Consider the following 10029-nt stretch of genomic DNA (forward strand, 5'->3'; position numbering starts at 1 on the left):
TGGTCTAATATGTCTAATTGAGAGCACCGGTAGCCCATTATTTAAATTTTTATCATCCAACTATTGGAAACCATTGAGATCATCCATACAGATAGTCTACCTTGGTCATACTATGATCTATACATGGCTGCTGGCAATGCTACCCGATCTGGTACTGTCCCATAGATATGCCCTACCAATCGTCATAGTGTATGCACTGGTATGTATAGTGACAACCTATACAATATGTATACCATTGACGGCTATACTGGAAATACCTGTTATTAGATTACAACAATTGTTGTCTAAAACACTAATTAATTAATTAGTTAATTATTTTTTGTTTGAAAATTAAATATTACTAATTATTACAGTATTTGAATATTTATTTCAATTTATAGTATTTATAATATATATATTTTTTGTATAATTTTATTTTAACTTAAAAAAATTATATTCAAATTTTCTAATTTTTTAATTTGTATTATCAATTAAATAATATTTTTTATATTTATATAAATATATTTATTATTATTAATACACATTAACTGTTAAATAAGTATATATAATATTGATAGACATTTATAATTTAATACACAAATAATTGTTAGTAATTAATGTAATAATTAATTAATTAATTTTATTATTAGTTTGTATTTTTTTACTAAATTTTTTTAGATGAAAAACAACAGAAAATATCTATTAATATATTAATACTATTTAGTATTTTATTATTAAAAATGGTATTAAATTTTTAATAAATAAAAACTTATAATAATAAAAAAATATTACAATTTATTATTTAAAAAAATCATCAACTATTATATAATAGCTATATTAAAGTATATATTATAAACAGTTTATATTAAATAAATATATAGATTTTTTTGTTGAATAAATATCATAATAGTTATGTATCAATAAATAGGACAGTTAGCTATTACAGTATTATTAGTAGTAGTAGTAAATAGTTAGTAAAATATATATATATCTATCTATATATCTATTTTATCCATTGATATATCTTTGATATAGAAATATAGGACAATAACTATTAGACACAAAACAATTATAAAACCGACATTTGATAGGACATAGGCTTCCTGAGCGCTACCGGCTATACAAACCAAACCAAACCAAACAAACATAAAAATAAACTACAGTTCCTTAATCAATACAAATAAACAAATACTTACAGACAATAATATGGACAACAAGTAGGCCAAGTAGTAGACAGGCTTGTATGGCAAATATATACATACATATCCGGCACAACAGTGGCCGGGCATACCAACTGGCATATATGGCTACGGCTACCGTTACAAACGATATCAACAGGAATACGATGGTCAGTATGTCGTCCGGTCGCCAACCATCCTGGTTTCGGTGACTGCCAATCAAATGGGTTAGTGTTACGGCCCAGACAATGGCCAACACCGAGCACAGTATCAGTAGTACTACTTTCAGATAGATGTTGTTTGATGATGGCTTTCCCGTCATTGCTGGGGGAATGGGATCAAATCTATCGATGTGTGTGTGTGTGTGTGTGTGTGGTTGTGATAGACAGATATAGGTGTGTGTGTGTGTGTGGGTGGGTGGTTGTGATAGACAGGTATATATATGTGTGTGTGTGTGTGGGTGGTTGTGATAGACAGGTATAGATATTTGAATGTGTGTATGTGTGTGGGTGGTTGTGATAGACAGATATAGGTGTGTGTGTGTGTGTGTGTGTGTGTGGTTGTGATAGACAGGTATAGGTGTGTGTGTGTGGTTGTGATAGACAGATATAGTTGTGTGTGTGTGTGTGTGTGTGTTGTAGTGTATAGTGTGTGTGTGTGTGTGGGTGGTTGTGATAGACAGGTATAGGTGTTTGAATTTGTGTGTGTGTGTGTGTTAAAAAAAGTATTGTTTGGTTAGTATTTTTTTTTGGTATAATTATATATAATATTAGTAAACAGTTAGTACCTGTGATATAAAGATTTTTCTAATATACAACTAAACCGTTTGTTTTATTTTAATTTTATATTATTTTATGTGTTGTTATATATGATATTAAACTGATTGTAACAATACATTGTTGACAACTAACTATAGTAAAAAACTGCATGCTATAGGCATTCAATTAAATTAAATTTTTTCATTATTATTATTAATTAAATTTTGTTGTTTTATAATAATTAAAATATCTATTAATTAAAAATACAGTAATTATAACTGAAAACTTGAAATTTAATACATAATCTGTTTATACAAACACATTAACATTAGTGATATATGACTAACCACTAACCCAGTCTACTACCTATACCCTAACCCTCTAACCTACCCTACCTTTAAAACTATTTTTTTATTAATAAAAACTTAATCAATATATAATAATCTCGAGAAGTATCACAAAATTTTGAAATTAAATTAGATATACAGTTAAAAAAAACATTTAATAATAATAATTGTGTGTTTGCAACAATACCAGTGTATATTGAATACAGATTTATTATATAATAAAATAGTTAACAGTATTTAAATATTATTATTTTTGGACAACTAATCTATTAATTAATTAATTATTGTTATTACAGACTATTTTTTTGGCTACAAAACTATATACTAACGGGTATTTTGTTGATTTCAATTGGGTTTAAGTTGTATTGAATTATTATTTTTTTAATTATCCATCAAATCTAACCATCAATTTGATCTCAACTCTCTCTCTCTCTCTCTCTCTCTCTCTCTCTCTCTCTCTCTCTCTCTCTCTCTATCTATCTATCTATCTATCTATCTATCTATCTATCACTGTATATTTAATCAGCATATCTGCCTAATCTAACCCATATAGTAGTAGAATCGGTATCCCATTACCTATTGGCACATCCCTGTCCTCTCACTCATCACATCGATAAACAACAGCACTAGCAATGGGCGGACAGTCGACCAATTTTTTTCTGAAAATCATAATCATTGTCCTCAGTCTGGTACTGGCTATTGTCTGGGCTGTACAGCTATACGATCTGTGTGTCCATTCAAATTGGCAACCACCGGACATACTGGCCATTATATTCATGTCCATATCGTTGATGACAATTTTGGTTACCATCTATGCTGCCTGGTTTGAAAACGCCTCCCTATGCCAGTCATGTATGTATGTATTTGGCGTACAGGCCCTCATACTATTGGTAATGCTTATCATCCATATTGTTGCCTGTAAGTGATGCCCAGGGAGGTGCAGTGAGGGGTGGGTTGTTTGGGGGAGGAACTGATGATTTGATTTTTGTTTTGTATGTATGTATAGCCGGCAACAATCGCGGCTATTATGTCGGATCAACTGTTGGTCTGATCATTGTCTTAGCACTACTAGCACTGGTACTATTTTTTTATGCCAAAAATATCGGTTGACATACCTGTCCTCACACATAGATAACCACACAAATTATATACTATATTAATACTACTTAATAATTATTTGGTTTTTTCTATTATATATATATTTAAAGTAGTTATCAATTTTTATTCAATTCATTCAATTATTAGTATTTTTGTGTTTATCTATAAAAAAAAATTTCATAACATTTTTTTAATTAAATTTTGATTATTATTATTATTATTATATTTTTTTTAAAAATCTAATGTTTTTTGTGATTATATTTTCATCATTTGTATTGTCAGTTAATATAATTACAGTATAATTAGTTTTTTTTATCTATATATATATAAATAATGATTTAAATAAAAAATTTCTATACAATTAACAATTAATAAACATATTTCTCTAATTTAAATATATGTACTGATAATTAATAATAAAAAAAAATTTGATGAAAAACAAAAATAATGGATAAAATAAATATTTTTAGAAAATAAACAAATCATTCAATACATTTAAAAAAATCTATTGTTTTTTTAAAAACTATACAACTATACAAACCAATTGTCAAATCAATCAATCAATTAATTAGTCAATCAATCAATTAAAAGTATATATCAATTGTTCATTACTAACGGTAATTAAATTTTATATATAAAATAAATAAAAGTTTTTTTTTATATAAAAAAAATAATATATAAATATAACCTAAAACTGTGTGTCGTTTAAAAAAAAAATACTATATGTATGTATCATATGGGTTGTCCCGCAATTTTTTTTGGTGGTCATACCCCCCCCCCCCCCCCCCCCCCCCCATACCACCCGATCAAATGCCAATCAATCATCACTATCGGTGTCGTCAACAGTATTTACGACCACCCGTTTGATGGACGATCGGGTAGATATCAAACAACGTTTAGCAGCCGTAGTAGTAGTTATCAGCCGTTTAGTGGTGGTGTTGGTGGTGGCCATTGTTGGATAACCTATAGGTGCGGACAGCGGCGGCGGCAGTGAATGTTCGCTATCAAAATAGACGCTTTCGTTGTCGTCGCTATCGTCGTCGATGTCCATCAGTGGCCGCTCACGGGTTATCTCTTCCATCGATGAAATACTTGATTTCATTTTAGCCGACACTTTCGGCTTCGGCGGCGACACTAAAATAACTTTTCGTTTGGTTTCTGCCGACGACCACATCATGGACGACATATCGGCCGAAATGGTAATCATAGGCAATGCGGACATCGATTGAAAACGTTTGGGCCGCCCATCAACTACTGAGTCCTTCGTAATCGTCGTAGAGTTGGTCGTAGACGTCGCCGCTGCCGACGATTTAGTGGTCAACTGGTTATGATTGCGGTGTTGTTGCGGTCGGCGATAATCTCCTCCTCCGCCGGGCGACGGCAAGTCAAACGATCGCCGATTAACGCCATTGCGTACAAATCGATGGCCACCACCACCACCGCCGTAGTCGCCAATCGTATTATTATTATTATTATTAGATTTACGGCCAGCGTTAGTGTTAGCCGTTGTTGTTGTTGGTCGAGGCTGTGGTGGTGGCGCTGCAGCCGCCGAGCGGTTACCCAAATCGCGGACATAATAGCCAACCGGATGACTAAGAAAACCGACTGATTGGCCGGTGTTTAGTATCATTTCCCGACCGTTGACTTTCTTCAGTATAATCTGTTCGTAAGGTTGATGTTGTTGTGGCCGATGATAATCTCGGTGATGATGATGGCCATTGTGGTGGCCATTGCTGGCCGATGGCGGCGGCGGTGATGGTGGCGTCAACGGTACGGCAGCGGCTGTCACGGTGGTGGCCAATGGTTTCGGTCGGCGCAATGTCAACAACGTCGGTGACGTCAAATCGGCGGCCGAATCGTAGGCCGAATCTATGCTAACATTATGGCCATCATTTGTACCTACAGTGACCATCAATGGTGATGATAACTGTTGCCGATTGCCGTCGGTATCATTATTGTTGGCCACTTTGTTGTTGTTATCCGTTTCAGTGTTGACCACCGATTTGTTGGCCGCCTTTAATAACGTCAAACTGCGCTTAGCTTTAGCCCACATGTCGTCTCTCTCTCTCTCTCTCTCTATCGTTCAAAATCTGGTCAGTCTCTGGTCACCCGATAAACAACCAATTGATTGATTGGACGGTTCGGTCAATCAATCAGTCAATGCTTTCAATAAAATAAAAGTCTATTTTAATTGATAGTCACATGACTTGTGTATATATATTGACTGTTCAATAGAGTAGTGAAACCTTTAATTTTTTTGTTGGTTTTTTTTCTTTAAAAAATTACCGGTTATTGGTTTGGGTATAAAAAAAATTAGATTTTTTTCAATATTAATAATAATTATTATTAGTTTAGTTTAGTTAAAAAAAATTTTTTTTTTAGTTATTTATTATTAATTATTTTTAAAAATTAAAATACTTAATAAAATTCATGTATTTTTTTTTAGTTATTTAATTATTTGTAAATAAAAAATATAATGTTTTTTTATTACTGTATTATTATACGGGATATTAATTAGTGGGGGAGGGGGTGGCTAACGGGTCGGTTTGGATTATTTTGTTTTGTTTAGTCAAAATTTATTTTAAACTACACTATACACTGTTTATACGATACAGTTAATGTAGGGCTTAATTAATTAATTAATTAATTTAATTTATTGTAAATTATTTAGTTTTTAAATATTCAATGTTTAATTAATAATATAATTATTTTTTTATAAGTCTATTATTAATATTAATTTTTTAATAATAGTAATAATAATAATAATAATATAAAAGTAACATTTTATAATCAATTAATACATTATATGGGATAATATGTATATAATTATGTTAATAACTAAAAATTTATTTTTTAAAAAAATCAATTAATTTAATTATAAAAAAAAATATTCATAATATTTAGATTAAATAATTATTTATTAAATCAATGATATAAATTATTATCTATATTATTGATATTATTAAAAAAATTTAATTTTTATCTACAATTATATATACAGTATATATATATTAATTGACTAATTTTTTTATTTGATTAATTAATTAGTAAATAATGTTATAAATGATAAGCAAATGGGTGTCAAAAAAAATTTACTGTAATTTATCAAATTACAAAAAAATTATAATTTTTTGTAAATATTTATATATGCTAAATTATTTTTTTTAAAATTATTTGTGTCAATCAATCAATTTTAATCAATCAAAAAAATTATTTAATCAAATATAGGAAACTATAAAAAAATATAAATATGAGTACAATTCAAACACAATTTTAAATATATTAAAAAATAATTTTTAAATAAATTATTTGATTAAAACTAAATAATTCACACAAAGTTTTTTTTGTGAAAAATATGAAAAATTTTATTGTAGGCTATATTTTAGTAATTTGTTTTACTAAACAAATCTATACAGAAAAGTATACATATTTTTAAAAAAATTTAATTAATATATTTAAAAATTATAAATTAATTAGTTATATATAATTTTTTTTTAATTTTATTTTTTTTTTAAAAAGTGATTCAATAATGGCCTTAAAACAGATTAAACAAAAATTTGATCCAAATATCTATGATAAAGATATATCACCAAAATTAGGAGGTATTTAAAATAAATAAATAAATAATAAAAAAATAATTATTTATAAAAATAATTATAAAATTAATGTATATCTTAATAAATTATTATTTCCAAAAAATATTTAATAATTATAACTTATTTATACTTAAATTACAAGTTTAAAAAAACTATTTTTTCAACAAAAAATAATATTTATAAATATTTTTATTTTATTATTTTAATTTTTTTTAAGGTAATTCACCAGTCGATGTCAATATTACAATAAATATTTTAACTGTTAAACTGGATCCTATTGATAAGGTATTGTAATTAAATTAATTAAATAATAATAATATTAAAAAATAATAAAATAAAAAACTTGAAAACTTATTTTTCTGATAATTATATAATATTACACAATATATATATAGCTATTGACAACAAACATGTATTATCGGGAAAAATGGTCAGATCCTAGACTACAGCACATGTACGCTGGCCATAGAGTTACGGGTGGCCAGCAATTTGTCGACCGTGTCTGGTCGCCCGATACCTATGTGGTCAATGCCCGTACAGTTACGGCCGTATCGCTACCGAAACCGACTGTTTATTTGATGATCACATCGGACGGTACAGTATTGCACAGTCAAAAGTATAGTAAATTTTTTTTATTGATTATTATTATTATTATTATTATAAACTAATTTAGTTATAATTATTTTTTAAAAATATATATATTATATATTGTATATAAACACCTATATATATATATATATATATATATATATATATAGATTGGAAGTTACCTCCCGGTGCCATCAATCAAACAGTACAACAATTGAATGTCCACTAATATTCGAGTCGTGTATGTTATTTAAATAATTATATATATAATTAATTAATTATGTTATTAATTAATTAATTGTGTTATTAATTAATTAATTATGTTATTAATTAATTAAAATTATTAGATGCCTATAAAAGCAATCAAATTGTCTATAATTGGGGTTTGGATCAAAAATCGGTAGATTTTGACAATAATATCGATACGGGTAGTGATGATGATTATCAATTGGTTAGGCAGCGGGCCGGCAAAAAAGTGGTCAAACAAAAGCAAACAACCGGTACGTGAATATATATATATATATTTATTTAGTAATTAAATTATATCTATTTTTTATAAAAATTAATTATTAAATTTTGTTTTTTTTTGTAGATATGTATTCACAACTTGAAATGATATTGTTTTTTAATAAAACTTAATTTATTTTATTTTTAAATAATACAATAATTGTTTGTAACAAACTTTAATATTAATAATTTTATTAATAAATTGATGTTATTTTTTTGTTTAACAAAAATTATATACTGTATTTAATATGTTATATATTTGTTTATTATATAAATATCATATAATCTATATTTTTTTATAACTATTTCATATGATATAAATGATTAAAAAAAATAGTTAATTATTTATTTTAGTTTTGTTTTTTTAATCTATTATTTAGTTAATTAAATAGTAAATTATAATTTATTTTTTATTGACATTGATTATCTAATTTTATTTATAGTAAAACAAACTAATAAAATAAAAATAAAAACCTAATTATTTGTTGTTTTTTATGATTATCAAACAACAATTAATAGGAAATAAAAATTATTTACTAATTATTACATAACATTACTTAATAAAAAAAATTATTATTTTAGTTATTATTTTTAATTATAAAAGATTATAAAAATAATTTAATACTTAAATTGTCAGGAAATTTAAATGTAAATGTAATGTAATATTAAGTATAAAATTAAATAATAATAAATGTTTTTTGACAGGATATCTATTTTGTATATAAATTAATTTAGTATAAAACTATTATATTATATAATAACTTATAATAGTTTTAATTTTAATAATAATTTACTAAAAAAATTAAATAAATAAAAACCATTTACTATATATATATATATATATATATTTTATAAAAAAATAAAAACATGAAAATTAATTTAATAATTATATTATCATTGGTAGTCATATTATGTTTGACACAAGTAATCAATTTATTTTATTTTTAATTTATTTTTATTTAAAAAATAAAATTATTTTTAATATTATTATATTTTTTTGAAGTTGAGTTATAGTCAAGAAGTGGAGGACACCGACGGTGATGACGACGACAACTCGGCCGCCAATTTGGAGGCCCCGACGGTAGAGGAAGGGGTGGACACCACCGCCGACGCCGACGACGATGATAATGATGGCCAGAATCGGCGTAAAAGACAGGCAACAAAAGGAGGCATTTTCAAGGACTGTCGTTCGGATAGAAACTGCCGAAAAGGTCAGGTATGCGACTATATTGGCCTATCGTTGAGAAAGGGCTGTCAATATAGACGCCGATTCCAGGGCTAACCCCCTCCCCCTCACACCCCACACACCCCATACAAACATATGGTCAATGTTTTGTTATTTGTAATTATTGTTTTGTTGTTTTGTTTTGTTGGTTATGTTATTAAATAAAATTTTATTTTTTTTTTGAATTTTGTTTTTTATGTTTATTTAATTTTTTTTTAAATTTAATAAATACTTATATTATTGAACTGTTTGTTGTTGTTATTTGATTGGATTTATTAAAAAAAATATTTAATTAATATATCTTTTAGTTAATGTTTTATTATTATTATTATTATTATTATTTTCAGAATAATTTGTATAAATATTTTTTTATACAATATTTATAATTTTATTCAAAAAAAATATTTCATTTAAAAATATTTTTGTTATTTTTTATAGTATTTTTTTTGAAATAATTTTCTAACTTTTTAAATGTGAAATATGTTAATCTATTTATATATTTTACAGGATATACAGTATTATATAATATTTATGTAATGTCTAAAAATATTATATATATATATATATATATATATATATATAATGTTATTTTTAGTGACATATTTTCTAGATTAATGATTTTATCTTATTTATTATTTTTTTGTAGAAATTTGTCAAAAAATAAATAAATATTGTTTTTGACATAATAAAAATTAATATATTATAAGACAAAAAAAACTTATTTTTTATTTTTTAAAAACTTATAATAAACTA

The 10029-nt window shown here is 26.3% G+C and overlaps 3 protein-coding genes across 4 annotated transcripts; 2 read left to right on the forward strand and 1 right to left on the reverse strand.

Annotated features, from left to right (window-relative positions):
* Positions 1-974: 974 nt before the first annotated feature.
* Positions 975-2001, reverse strand: LOC128954106 (uncharacterized). Its single transcript, XM_054299674.1, has 3 exons — positions 1945-2001; positions 1176-1501; positions 975-1096 (listed from the first exon to the last, which is right to left on the reverse strand). Exons 2-3 carry the CDS (start codon positions 1477-1479, stop codon positions 975-977), a joined length of 426 nt encoding a protein of 141 aa, XP_054155649.1. The 5' UTR covers positions 1480-1501; positions 1945-2001.
* Positions 2002-2557: 556 nt separating this feature from the next.
* Positions 2558-3386, forward strand: LOC128954197 (uncharacterized). Of its 2 annotated transcripts, none has more exons than XM_054299770.1 (3): positions 2558-2624; positions 2816-3180; positions 3269-3386. In XM_054299770.1, the coding sequence occupies exons 2-3, from the start codon at positions 2895-2897 to the stop codon at positions 3370-3372; spliced, it is 390 nt and encodes a 129-aa protein (XP_054155745.1). In that variant the 5' UTR covers positions 2558-2624; positions 2816-2894; the 3' UTR covers positions 3373-3386. The 2 variants fall into 2 exon arrangements, with proteins under 2 accessions (XP_054155745.1, XP_054155746.1); XM_054299771.1 differs by having other exon boundaries at positions 2570-2593.
* Positions 3387-8918: 5532 nt separating this feature from the next.
* On the forward strand, positions 8919-9369 carry LOC128954199 (uncharacterized). The gene is made up of 2 exons (XM_054299772.1): positions 8919-8975; positions 9055-9369. The coding sequence occupies exons 1-2, from the start codon at positions 8919-8921 to the stop codon at positions 9331-9333; spliced, it is 336 nt and encodes a 111-aa protein (XP_054155747.1). The 3' UTR covers positions 9334-9369.
* The last annotated feature ends 660 nt before the right edge of the window (positions 9370-10029 follow it).

Source organism: Oppia nitens, unplaced genomic scaffold, assembly GCF_028296485.1.
Source record: "Oppia nitens isolate AA-2021 unplaced genomic scaffold, nextdenovo-longstitch-racon4-pilon3 scaffold25_pilon_pilon_pilon, whole genome shotgun sequence".
Lineage (NCBI taxonomy): Eukaryota > Metazoa > Arthropoda > Arachnida > Sarcoptiformes > Oppiidae > Oppia > Oppia nitens.